The sequence below is a fragment of the Nymphaea colorata genome, chromosome 1 (assembly GCF_008831285.2).
Source record: "Nymphaea colorata isolate Beijing-Zhang1983 chromosome 1, ASM883128v2, whole genome shotgun sequence".
Classification (NCBI taxonomy): Eukaryota; Viridiplantae; Streptophyta; class Magnoliopsida; order Nymphaeales; family Nymphaeaceae; genus Nymphaea; species Nymphaea colorata.
Genome location: NC_045138.2, coordinates 38,919,903 through 38,933,672, shown reverse-complemented (window position 1 = coordinate 38,933,672; position 13,770 = coordinate 38,919,903). Strand labels below are relative to the sequence as shown.

The 13,770-nt window shown below is 36.5% G+C and overlaps 1 protein-coding gene across 3 annotated transcripts; it reads right to left on the bottom strand.

Moving 5' to 3' along the window:
• Window positions 1-485: 485 nt before the first annotated feature.
• On the bottom strand, window positions 486-11,934 carry LOC116254605 (probable methylenetetrahydrofolate reductase). Of its 3 annotated transcripts, none has more exons than XM_031630102.2 (13): window positions 11,593-11,929; window positions 11,226-11,496; window positions 10,670-10,852; window positions 10,085-10,145; window positions 9,901-9,983; window positions 7,918-8,091; window positions 5,646-5,819; window positions 5,460-5,560; window positions 4,426-4,537; window positions 3,131-3,211; window positions 2,825-3,002; window positions 854-1,188; window positions 486-745 (listed from the first exon to the last, which is right to left on the bottom strand). In XM_031630102.2, the coding sequence occupies exons 2-13, from the start codon at window positions 11,442-11,444 to the stop codon at window positions 662-664; spliced, it is 1,785 nt and encodes a 594-aa protein (XP_031485962.1). In that variant the 5' UTR covers window positions 11,445-11,496; window positions 11,593-11,929; the 3' UTR covers window positions 486-661. The 3 variants fall into 3 exon arrangements, with proteins under 3 accessions (XP_031485962.1, XP_031485953.1, XP_049933469.1); XM_031630093.2 differs by having other exon boundaries at window positions 11,226-11,482; XM_050077512.1 differs by lacking the exons at window positions 486-745; window positions 854-1,188 and adding an exon at window positions 2,388-2,704 and having other exon boundaries at window positions 11,226-11,482; window positions 11,593-11,934.
• Window positions 11,935-13,770: the final 1,836 nt, after the last annotated feature.

Here is a 13,770-nt window from a genome sequence, read left to right as displayed (position 1 = left end):
AAAAAATAAAACATAAAAAAAGACACAAGACATGGTTTAACCGCACCCAACTCAAGTCAAACTCGAAACGGGAGCATGTCATAGAAGTGGTCGAGTTGGGCTGACTGCACTCGACTCTTCTTGACCGATTGTGGGTGCACGACGATGAAGGTGCGGCGGCAAAAATAAAGCATCCATGTGACTTAGATAGAGTATTATGGTTTATAATGTTTTTGACAATAGACTTTAAATATTTAGAGCCAGCTGACTTTAATTTCCCTATATCAGCCAGCTGTCATCTGTTACCAGATGATAAAATATTTAACAATCATCCCCAAAAATACCGGAAGCATTAATTGCTTATGGTCTAACAACAGTTTACAGTGTTTTTAGCCATAGTTTATTATGTTTTATCGATGGACTTTTAAAATTTAGCCTTCCCGCAGACGGTTTATTTTAATTTTTCTATATATATATATATATATATACATGAACAGAAGATGAAATTTAGCGGTACTCAAATAAACTTTTATTAGATAGTTTCAAGTTGCTACAACAATTTCATTATCGAAATAGTCAAAATCTCCCAAGCAGACAATACTGAACTGGAAATTGGCTCAAGCAATAATTTGACGGGACAGTTGGAACAGATAATTCTTCGATTTATCCTCAACATTCATCATCAGATGTCCTTAAAAGCCGCATAGATATTTCCCTTCACATAATCATTGTCCACCAGGCTGACCAAGAAATAACTCTTTTGTACCTGCCACGACACAAATTTGCGATTAACATTCTTCCTTCATACTTCATAGACTGTCCCTAGCCACCGGTTAGAGAAATTGAAATGAAGAGAGATGGAAAAAGGGCATACCTCCTCTAGTATTTGCCTCGAGACATCACCTTCTTGGAATAGGCAAGCCCACCCGTTGGTCCAAATGTCAAAGGCCTCATCCTTCCAAACCATGAAACTGACGGGATCTACAACAGTAGGCTGGATAATTTCTTTTGCTGGGAAGACGCCCCAAGTCACTGCATTTACATCATTTGGTTCTACGTTTGAAATGCTTTTGCCTTCCTTGTTTACTGCCATGTAAGTAACAGAGGGTAGTTCTTTGCATTTCTCGACAAGTACATTTAACTTGTCTGGAGAGCAGAAGAATTCTAGGTAGGCCTTCTGATATACATATCCACCAGGTCCACCCCATCCTGTATGAGATTGAACTTGTCATAGGGAGAAGGAAATGGTTGTTTATCTAGCAGTTACATTTTGTTAAAAAAATGAAAGCTTCAGGAAAGGCCATTATGAGAATAACAAGCACGGTTTATTTAAAATGCAGTGGACATGAAATATTTGCAACCTTATTTGCGAAAATCAAAAGTCGGCCTCAAAGTTGGTGAACATCCTGAATGACTAGTCGGAACAAGCCAGTTGATTAAGACAATCAATATGGTGGCACACAAACACAATCTAAGGTGAAAAAATGTAAATAAAATACATAACAATTATGGATGCAGAATATGTATACATGGAAGCGGCAATTTAGATGCCGCTTTTGACTAAACATGGATGCTACCTGCAGTGCAGGCTGCTAGGATGCAGCCCTCAGAAAAAGAAAAAGATAGGTGAGGAGGAGACAGAAAGGGGGAAGAAGATGGAGGAGGAGAAGCAAGAAAGAGGAAGAAGGAAGAAGAACAAGAGGAAGATCACGTACTTGGCAGCAGGAAAGGAAAACGCAAGCAGCCAGTACCTTCTCTTTTATCTCAATAACAATCTTAGTAGAAAAGATTTTTCTTTACTGTTTCGACTTTTTATAACTCTTTAACCCATTATATGCACCCACCGCACCTCGCCAGTCCCCATAACCATAGGTTTTAGAATATGAACACAAGCAAATTTGAACACTAGTTATGCACTACTCTCGACCTTTTCATCATAGAAATATAGCTATAAATAATGCCAACTCAAAAAAAAAAAAGTAATTATTGACTTTTTGAAAATTACTTCACATATCCATTGACGAGTCATTCAATCTTGTCATTTCAATGGTTAAGAATAGTGCAGACAAGTTCTCATATCTGAGAATAAGCAGATCAAAAGAATATAGAATGTAGGACATACATACAAGCCACTCATAATATACAGAATACGAACTATACAAAAATACATATAAAAATATATCAAACATACAGAATATAACACATATACGGAGTGGCAGTGCTCTATTGGACCTTCAAATGCGTAAAAGGACCTATGTCAATGACTTGACCGGTTGACCAAGTTGAAATACTAACCTCTCAAATGGAACCAGCCTACTTGGATGTCAGGGACTAGTCTGCTGATTAGCAGCCTAGGCCGACTAGCCCACCCGTTGGGAGTTTGGGAAGCGTCCTTTGTTTAACAACTAAATTTGGGAAAACTTTCTTTTAAAAAAAAAACATGTTACAAGATTCAGAAAATGGGCACTATCAAAAGCTTTAAAGAATCTGATTTGAAGCCTGAGGGAAGGAATGCCCAAACTCGTAGCCCCAGATGAGAGGAAATCAAGAACTAGGGCTCTCAGCTGTCTCACAAAGCTAACCCCATGCAGTTGGACAAAGCTTGAAGATGACGATGACAATTGTTCGCATTTCGGCATCAGTATTGCCTCAAGAACTTGATGTTTCTTGGACAATTTGTTATTTCCTTACGTCAGCCCGGAGATCAGAATCCGATGCAGAGGCCCTTGGGAAAAACAAGTACTATTAGATACATGACATTTTGTCTTCCCTCTTCTAGCCTGAGCCCTATAACTAAAATGCCACCCTGATGCAAAAGAAGACAAGAACGAATCCATTTGCTTACCAACAGAAGGAGAGTCAGATTTTTCCCCATTGACTGGCGGTTGGCTGTTAATTGTAAGGAAACCCTTCGAGTTAACACTTTCCAGCTCTTTGTTTATCATCATTGTCTCTGGCTGAAGCCCATCCAGCTCTGACCAAGGATTGCTTCTAATTTTTCCAAGGCAAAAGTTTATGAATCTCTAAAAATAAAAAAAACAGTTCCAAATGGTTATTATATATTCAGTCACCAAGCATCAAGCTAAAGTTACAAAACTAAGGAAATAAAAATGGATCACATTAACAAGTTTGATATCACTCAGAAAATTACCTCATGTACATCTTCAATGGATTTTAATGGACCACCCCATTCCTCCTGGATTTTCTTGTTACGAGAACGACGGCGCATAAACTAGAATCAATGAAAAGCTCATTGATCAATATTTAATTATTACAAATATTACTCAATGATTATTAGCAGATATTTCTGATCGTACTTGTACAAAATGGAGAAAATAAGTCAGTGTCACATGGATACTCCCTTTTGAATTTTGTTCCAGATCACATTACATCATGTTTGAAACTTGCCCTAAACTGGTCACTTTCTCACTCAGCCATGTCAATGTGAAATGAAATTTGAAACACATACATCCAGTAAACTCTACTATTGTGACAAGTTGCTGACAACAGAGTTAAGCTACAACAAGACAAACTCCTCCCTTCAAAATGGTGACTGTAAGAGGCTACATCACCCCAAGTAGACATCTTATTCTTGTGTGCCTGTCTGACGCAATAATCACTCACTTCTACAGATGGAACCAGACAATGGGTCCAACAAAGAAACTAAGGAGATTCTCACAAGGGGCTCTGTGAATCATGTTAAAGAATTCGATTTACAATCAACAGTTACCAGAGAAGTAAATGAAAAATGGGAATCAGTAGGTGGATCATATCCGGAAGCAGTTATTCCAAAGTCTCTGAAGATATGGGAAGTGTAAACTGTAAAGCGAGTGGGAAACAAAAAATGGTCATTTAGGAATCGTCCTGGATCACTTAAAATACTAATAAGTTTGATATATGCAATATAAGTTATATATCCAAGTAAAGTAAAAACAACATGGATTTGGAACTCATATGACTGAAAATCAGAAATCCAGATGGATTCCACATCCAATTCCTAAGAATCAAGATTCGTATTTACTCTAAGTGATCCAGGTAATTATGGTCTCCACTGAGGGGCCGAAACAATACATCAGTTGTAACCTGTAAGCCAGGGCATTGGTAAGAAGAAAAGAGTTGACAACAGAACCATAAAGAAGAATCTTTAACTTAAACGGAACCATTTGAAAAGGATGAAAATTTTATGCCTATATGAGAAATTTCTACACCCATCTGACTTAGCTGCATACTGATGCCTAGATGATATCTCAATATATATACGTGTGAGCACACACAAGAACACATACATATACAATTTAAAAAATTGCCATTTGCATTCCATTCTCATAGCATATAACAAAATTCAAAATAAGATTATTCTTCGCACTGGGACAAGCATCAGACAGAAAAGCAAAAATGTAACAGCAAAGACTCATGCATAATCACATTTATATTAAACCTACTCACCTGATAATCTGACAATGCTCCATAAGAAGGATTACGGGAATCACCCCATCTCCCCTGTGGATATTGATCCCATCCCACAGTTCTAGATATATAGCTCTTTGGACGATTTGCCCTGGAACAGTAGAAAGTTAATGAAAATTATTTTCTATCACAAGAGTCAACTTGCAATCTAATAAAAAATAAGTAGACATGAAGATTTACATGTGTAGAGCAATGTTTCAAGGTGCAAAATAACCAGTATTGGTTGGGTATGAAGTTAGATACATAATGCAACAATAATGTAAAAAATTGCAAGTTTAACATGACTATATTTGAATTCACAAAATTAAGAAAATAACAAAAAAGTAAAAAATAATAAGAAAAAATTGGAGAAAAAAACTCTGCATGAAAAAAACACGAATAGTAAAAACATAAAAAAAATGATAAGTATATGCTACCTACAACATGCATACTTTCATTAGAAAATATCACAACTGACCACTTAAATTATTGTCAATACTTAAAAGATATGAACATAAATGAGTTTTCATCATGTATGATTTCCTCCTTGGAGTCTTAAGTTTAAAGTTTAAACAACTTAATGGTTATAAAACTTGACAATTTTTTTATTTTGGAGAACAGACATAAGCTCTTAAAGAAAAAACAATGAAATCTCTAAAGTCATTGTATCAAATTAGAGCTGAAACCTCCTTCTTTTTTTGCTTTAAATGTATAGGAATGTCTTTCAGATCAAACTTAACATTCAACCTTAAGAAATTTGTCTAACATTAAGTAGAAAAAGAGCCTGTTTTTGGCATTTCTGTGTTATTTCTATGTGTACTGTAAGTTACAACCTGCATCATACTTTTTGGTATAATACATGGAATGTATCAGAAGTACACCTGAAATGGAACACCTATACCCCTCAAACTAGTTTCAAACTTTCAAGAGTGTATCATATTGTTTTCCATCATAGTTGCATTATGTATCTTAAACATATCAACAACATGCTATGTTATGTACAAGTACAACAGTGGCGCTGAGAGCAAAGATACCAAAATATAGGCCGAACACTTTCTTTTGAGCGAAATGCATTTGTTGGACGTCTCCATGGTAAAGACCTCTGAACCTTTGTTTCATCAATTAATCCCAGATTCTGAAGCATATATTTGCTTGTGAGATTGACAAGAAAACCAAGAGAAAGCCAGACAAAACATAGTGAATACAGAGGAAAGGATCACCATCAATATGGCTAGTGCTGATTTCTCCATATTTAGAGTGTACAAATGGAGTGTTTTGATACCATGAGCCAAAATTTTCCGGCACATTTCAGTTCCAAGGTGTACACCATATGCCCTCACTGCTTCTTCATTGTCTTTAATTGGCTCCAAGGCAGCCTTTATTTCATCTGGTATCTATGCATGAACGATGTATAGGTGAATGAACATGTCAATTAAGAACCAAATGCGAGAAGAGATGAAGCAATTTCAATCACAAGTAGATCAACTTTTCTAGATTCCAGATATGTTTACTTGATAAGCATTCAACGGAAACAATTCAAAGAAGGATTACAGGGAGGAGTTCTGTGAAGTACTCAACTCAAATTGTGGATATTTTATTTGCCAGTGTCAAAGAGCATACTTTGGTAGCAAGTAGTGAGCTATTTCCTTAAAAGAATGTTCAAAGTGATAAACTGAAAAAAGGGTTATATAGTCGATCCAGAAGCAACGAAATCCATAAGCTTGAATGCACGAGGAATATAAGTGTACTTAAAAAGTTATCAGTGAGCAAACCAATAGAAAGTATCATGCTATTGCTTATTAATATACCATATATGAGTGAGCAGCATTTATGTTCACTAACATAAAGTCTCACGCCATTGTTTATAAGAATGCATTACAACAGGATGTTTGCCTTTTTATTTCTTTAAAAGATATTGTCAAGCTAATGCAAACCTATGAGAGCTCCCTAACATTGGATACATAAAACAGATAGAACTCTCAATTTTCTTGTGAAGGTTTGATCTAATGTTTAGAATTTCAAAATAATAGGACATGATGAAAACTGAAGAACTACTTATGCTCATTTAGAAATATTATCTTAATAATTTTACAAATAAATGCATTTAAAATTTTCTTCAACAAGATTTTCTGACCATAACATGATCAGAAAAGATATTCATTCTCCACATTTTATATATATATTTATGTGTTTAAAGATGCAGATATGATATAAAAATTAAAAACAAACAATATATTAATAACCAACAAAGTTTTACTAACTTATTAATTTAAGATAGGAAAAATGATTTGATGTTTCAAGTGAACTAGCAACTGCAAAACAAAAGAATCCAACAACAGAAGAACAAAAGTTCAAGCTGTAAGACATTAGACATGGTATCAGATTTCAATGTCTAGCTTCTAAGAAGTTAGAGATCTAAAGTTTGAAAAAAGACAAATTATTTCAGCAATGAAGTCCATGTCAGAAACATAGGCTGATTAAGAGGAACCAATCTCTCTCTTGGTAAATGTGCTGTCCTCATCAAACTTGAGACAAGTAATATTGTACCATGTTGAAATTATTTAATGGGTCATCACTTTCTTTAATGTAGTAACATGAAATCTTAACTGCATACTGGTGGCAGCATCTTCATTCTGATTCCCATGGCTCCAACACTATGTCACCTGGGTGCTTCTAAATGGCTGCCGCACCGTGTCAACACTGGTGCTGGTGCTTCTCTGACACAGCACATTCGGTTTGATCAACCGAACCAGGTCAAAACCGACCATTTTAAATGTGCACATAACTAAATTATCTTTAATACAAAATTTTATAGACAAATATAAATATAAGACTACTAAACAGTTAAATAACTGTCACAAATGATTTATATACATACACACACATATATATACACCCTCGCAGCACCCGTACCTAATTTTTTTTTGAAAAATTGCTGCATCCACACCCGCACCCCGCACTCAGGTGACATAACTCCAACATTAAGAAGTTAATGGACCTGTACCAAGGGAATAAACTGCAGTGTTTTGTCTGAACTAATGCATTGTATGGATTTGAATTTGGTTACTTCGTTTTGGTCAAGAAAATGAAAAGATATTTGATGTGGTGCTTGGAAGCTTTCACTATTGGTGACATTGAGCAGTATAAATGGTACCAGCTGCTCATTCCCATATTTAGAATCCATTAGATTGAGAAAGTTTCCAACCACGTCTTTTAGCCAGTAAAAATGAAGATGACAATCTAGAAAGAAACACATGATAAAAACAAAACACAAATGTGATTAAACCAACATACTCATTGTTCTTAACAAAGGAAGTCCGCATGAATTTCAGCATGCCCAATTTGCAGTATGTTGATGAAAAGAGGACAAAAGCTTACTTAACACCTAACTGACATGCTGCATGAATATCAAAGAACTTAACATAGTAAAGTTAAATCTGTTAGCCATAAAAAATTGCATTCTTACAATAAAACTTGATTAATTGAGCATACCTTAGTTTTGCAAAACCCAGTCATGCGCAAAAAACCCTTGTAATTATTTATAGGCATTATACCCGGTACGATTGGACAAGTTATCCCAATTTCCCGACAGTCATTCACAAACTTCAGGAAAATGTCTGTGTCATAAAATAGCTGGGTAATAATTAGATCACTGCCTGCATCAACCTATATAAAGACATTTTATCAGATACCTCACCGGACAAGAAAAAAGGTATCAGCACCATATAAATTAAACTCATAAAAGTGCAAAAGTTAAACATCATGAAAGGATGTTCAGATAAAAGAACAATGCTGCTTTTCTAGCTAGATTTAGTAGCCTATCGAAAACAGAAACCTTTACAAACATTGTGAATACCTCAAATACATCTTTATATTCCCAGTGTTAATATAAATAGAATAATAAGTTTGAGTTTCAAGGGTCAAGTCATATGCCAGAGATAGATATGAACAAAGACTCAACTTTCATTTGGACTCCATGGATAAAACTATTATCTCAGGCTAAATCAAAGTCAAACCTGATGAATGTTCATTTACTATTTGGTTTTGCACCCTAGAATCCTAGATCTCTCTGACTTGCACAGGGTTCAGGAAATATTTTTATCATAGTGTGCTGCTCAAGATGGAAACAAAAAACAACCATCAAAAGAGAAGCGAGATGCATCAACACATGCTTTGAACATGTTCATGATTATTTTTTGCAGAAAATAACACAAAGTGTGTTCATTGATAAATATATAAATGAAAAGAGATCTGGATAAGAAATACACGTATGTCACTATTCCCCAGATAAGCACATAATCAACAAACACACAATTGAGATGCAAACCTGAAATAAAACATCAACAAACAAGGATAAGAGAAAATAAGAGTCAAAGGGGCTTTCTTTGTATTGATTTATTCTTGTCTTTGCACAATAAATGGATGAAAGAGTTTGATGAGTATATATATATATATATATATATATATATATATATATATATATATATGAAGAACCATAAAAGGAAACCCCACTATTCTAATAATGTACTCATGCAAACGCATACTGGGAGATTAATAAATTCATATTCATGAAATTGCAGCCCATTTCATTTTCAGAGGGATTTGCATCTGTTGCTTGGATTCTAGTAAGTAATACAAATATGCCCTAGTGTATCTAAATTGCCCCTAAGCTGGATCCTTCTGCTTTGTTGTTAGAATAGGCTCAGAGATAATAAACTCATAAATTTGTGGGTACATTTAAAAGTAATAAAAGCACATGTTTACTGAATTATAGGTCTTGGCAAGATGTTCTCAATGCTTTTTCTCAATGGAACTAGAACATAAGTGGGGCTTCCTAAACAAATTTCTGCAAGTACATTATGTTCATAAGAAATTTTAAAACCAAAATGACTAGATGTCTCAAGAAACTATTTCCAGAATATCCACCACACATCCCTTGACATTTTTGGAAGGAGCAAAAGTTTATTCAAAACAATCATAAGAAGGCTCCTCATGCTTAAAACTCGAATTCATTTTTTTTTTTCTAATTGCAAGAAGGCATAGAGAGAATGTGAGCAACAGAGCTTAGTTCATATAATGTTTTAAAAATAGAAAATGATAATACAAAAATGAAAGATATTCCACGCATATTCTGAACCAAGTGGGTAGAGCAACTGTGAAGAAGCCTTCACCCCTGACATCTGGCCAACCTCACTGCACAACCTTGCAAAATTAAGTCCTACCATGCATGGCCAGATGAAGGTCCCAGAGGCTCATCGGGAGTTTCACATAAAGGTTCTAGACATTCACAGAGGCAACTGTAGGTACAAGTCAGACTAGTACAGCCAGATCTCATATCCCAAGAAGGCAAGAATGGCTTCTCTATTTTTCAGGAAAAAATATATACATATTTGTCCCTTAATGTACCAAAAGATCATTAGCATTTCACTATCTCCTGAAGGAGGCATGCTTCTATAAAGAACAGAAAACAATCACCTTCCTCTTTAAATAGGCAAGATCACTTTGATAGCCTTCTTCGGAAACTCCGCCATCACCCGTTATCATGTCAGGATGAGCCTCTGAAATGAATGAAGTACTTGATCAGGTAAACAGAAAAGTCAAAAGAGGCAAAAGAAATGGAACAATGATGGATCCATAAGAGAGAAACAAAAACACTGACCTGGGTAACCAGCAACAGTTATGCCAAAGTAATCGCCATATTTGGCACGTATATGCCTCACCTGTACAGATGTTGCAGAATTTCATTCAACTAAAATGAATAGATAAAAATGCATTTGGATGTACTTTGAAGGAAAGAAAAAGGACCAGGAACACATTATAACTAGCTTCAGTCATTGAAACTTTGTGCTCATTTCAGGATCTCCCGCAGCAATAACTTTATCCCACAAAAGGGGACTTTGCCCATACAAAATAACATGTGAAGTGCAGCCCAACCACAACTCCTCAGGCAATATAATGTCAAAGTTTGTGCATGTAGTACATGAGTTCATTTAAACGCATAATTTATAGCATACTGCAGCGAGCATTCCGATGGCCATGCAAGTACGATATAATAGAAACAGTCTTGATCTGAGCAGTTAATGTGGCTTTTCGAAGCAGAAACGTGCTTCATGTTTATTCACAGTGAAAGCAGAAAGTAGATGTACCTCTACTACTGTTGAAATAATATATGAAACGGAGCTGTGTTGCATAATAGGCAATTCAGAAATCAAGTGCAGTAGATAAAGAAAGAAACGTTGAGTACCAGATCGAGTGCGCAAGCAAAGCCACCTTCTACTTGCACAAACTTATCCTGTCCATGAGGAGGATCACCACGGAGGGCCAACACATTCTGGATGCCGTTAGATTTGATAGTGTCAAGGGCATGATCGATCTTATCAACCGGCATATTCGTGCAAGTCAAATGCATCATGGTCTCCACGCAGATCTGCAATCACGAAGACAGAAAAGTCATGGTTGGATCCTGCCGGCAAGATCTTATGTTAAAGAAGAAGAAGAAAAGATCCGCTTGAATTTTTGTTAATGGTATCGCATAGCGAACCAAGAAAGTTCGAATTATGAAAACATAGTAAAAAGAAATTTAAGGACGGTAGGCAGATATACAATGGATCAGAAACTAAAGAATGCAGAAGACACTCCAGCAATGCTGGACCAGTTTCGCCGGAGTTCACATGTCTCTCTTTCGAAGCATGTGCTCCTTCCAGATCTGGAGGGCCGAAAGAAGAGGAAACAGAAGAACGAACAAGAATCGAGGTTGATGACTTCTTTTTTTTGTTTTCCTCTCTTTTCTTCACACTTACCATGTTTTGCATCCTGTTAGAGATGTCGAGAGTCAGGTCGGCCGTGGATCCGCCAGCTCCCCAGGTGATATCTCCGAAGGCCGGATTGTGGGCCACCATCCTCTCCATCCTCTCAAACAGATTGTCCACACCATCCTCAGTTTTGGGTGGGAAGTACTCGAAGGAGAAGATTACTCTGTCCTCCTTTGCAGCTTCCCTGATCTTCTCGATCACCTTCATCTTTACTTTCTTGTTAGTACGTAAGAGCAAGAAGAGATCTGCAGCGGAGGAGCTCAAGGGGAGGAAGAAATTGCACGTTAGCCATGGCCGATGCAAATCAAGCAGCCCTCCTAGAGAAAGAGAGAGAGAGAGAGAGAGAGGAACATACCTGTGACTGCGAGCTGCGATCTGCGCAGGGAAGAGAGTGAGTGGGGAAGAGTGCGAATGAGGGGGCAAAGAGGAGAGCACCGGTGACGACGCAAGAGTTACCGACAGTCGACGGAGAAGATAAAGCGACGCCAATGGTGTTGGTAGCAGCGACGAAGAGATGTCAACAACTGCAGGCCACGGTGGCCTCGTTGATCATCAACTCCACCCTCTGCAGTTTTATGTTCGAATCGTGGTTCAATTTGCAATTACTGCAACCCGTTAAAAATCTTTATGCCAAAAGTTGAATCCACGATTGGTCTTAAAAACGAAGTTCACCGACTCCCCAATTCAAGATGAAGAAAATGACGAGGAAGAAATGTTAAATATGAGGAATAAACGACTCTGGCTCATTCATTTCTACCGTTTTTCTAGTCCGACATAATCCCGTTAGTACTCGGATCTGATTTCTTGCAGGCAAATCTGAATCCAACTGGCACAACAAGAACTTCACGTATAATAGGATTAGTTGATTACCAAATTCAGTTACTGTCCACACCTTTTTTTTTTCCATTATATATTGATTGAGGTTGGTGAGTTAAATCATGACTTGTAAACTGGAAAATGCTTTTTATTATTTATGTATAAAGTTAGCTGTCTTTTTGTCAAATATTCCACTAGAAAGTGATCAAGCCACTAGAAAATGACTTTATGTGATTATATGACATTCTAAATTTTCTCCACTTATATGGCATTCTAACTTTTAAAATAAGCAAAGCCTCGTGGGGTTTGGTATAGTGGTCCCTAGCCTCATGGAGTGTAGTAGATTATGCCATCCCTTAAGATGACAGCAAAGCTTTTGGGCCGTAGATCATGAAGATTCAAACCACACTTTTCCAATGGGAACAGCTACTGCGAAAGAATTTTGTATTAGTTTGAAGCTTTTTCTAGATCTTAACAGCTTCTCTGCAATATCATGAGTTGACCTGGTATCTTCTACATTTAAAATTATAGATCACATGAACAAAAACCAGTTTTCTGTAGAAATTCCACCACATTGGAGATCTGACCAATTGGAAGTAATTGTGAGGCTGCCCTTGATCTATTCAATTATGGAACTTCTTGCCAGTTCTGTTTAACATCATCTGTAATGGTTAAACTTGAATGTAAAGTCGTCAACTTCCGATTCCAGATCGAGGATTTGGCCCATTTCTGTTGATGCCGGTAGCCTTCTTTCACTGATCTCCAACTTGCAGTATCAAATTCTGTGTTGCTGTCAGCGTAAGCTCCTCACCTGCCAAATTAGAGTTGCCACAGGCAACTTCGATGACACCAATAAAATGGGAGAAGGATGTTTTGGATTGGTTTACAAGCTACAGGTTACATGAATCTCCATTAAGGAGAAAATAATTTTGTTCTGGTTTGATGCAAAGTGATATGCTTCATTCCTTGCATTTTTCATGTACAGTGGAATAACACTACCTGTCAAGAGCCACAGAGGGCAAAACTTGCTACCACTTTGAGGAATATTTTCATTTACATTGAAAAACATGGGCCATGGGGAGATTTGCCCATTCCAGTTGAGATCAATGATCACTTCAACCATCAACTTACATAATTTCATTAGTTTTGGGGCCAGATTGCCGAATTTCTATGTCAATCACCTTGCCCAATCTAATATCTCTCTTTCTCTAGGGGCGTCCACAAATTCTAATCAAATATATTTCTAAGTAATATTTGCTTTTTCGGATATTCATATGTTCAGACTCAAATAAATGTCATATCTGAATCCAAATCTAGAATCTGACATTTACATTTGAATCCGAAACCAAATTTTGAATCGAATCTGGCTGATTTTCAGAATATATGGGCGTTAGATGCAAGATATTTGTTTAAAATTAAATCCTATATGACTTCAAATCTGACTGGAGATTTATGTATGTCCAAATCTAAATTCGATTGGATATCGTTACTTAAATCGGAATTGAATGCATTTCATTTAATTGAATTTGGTTTCAGCTCCCTCTCTCTCGCGTCTGGTCCGGACTTTCATTTCATCTCATTTCTTTATTGCAATTTCAAAATATTGATGAGAAAAAACAACTTTTTCTTTTTTCCTGAAAGCTTAATTCGCGGGTATACTGGAAAAATCTTATTTCTGATTTTTTTTCCAGCCCCCAAATGCATGTTGAAGACAAGT

What these genes read in the sequence shown, in the direction of transcription:
- LOC116254605 (XM_031630102.2), bottom strand. Translation starts at nt 11,444, where the DNA reads ATGAAGGTGATCGAGAAGATCAGGGAAGCTGCAAAGGAGGACAGAGTA. An exon ending in CTAACAGGATGCAAAACATG is followed by an intron (nt 10,853 to 11,225) that starts GTAAGTGTGAAG and finishes TCGTGATTGCAG; the next exon opens with ATCTGCGTGGAGACCATGAT. An exon ending in CGAGGCAAATACTAGAGGAG is followed by an intron (nt 746 to 853) that starts GTATGCCCTTTT and finishes GTGTCGTGGCAG; the next exon opens with GTACAAAAGAGTTATTTCTT.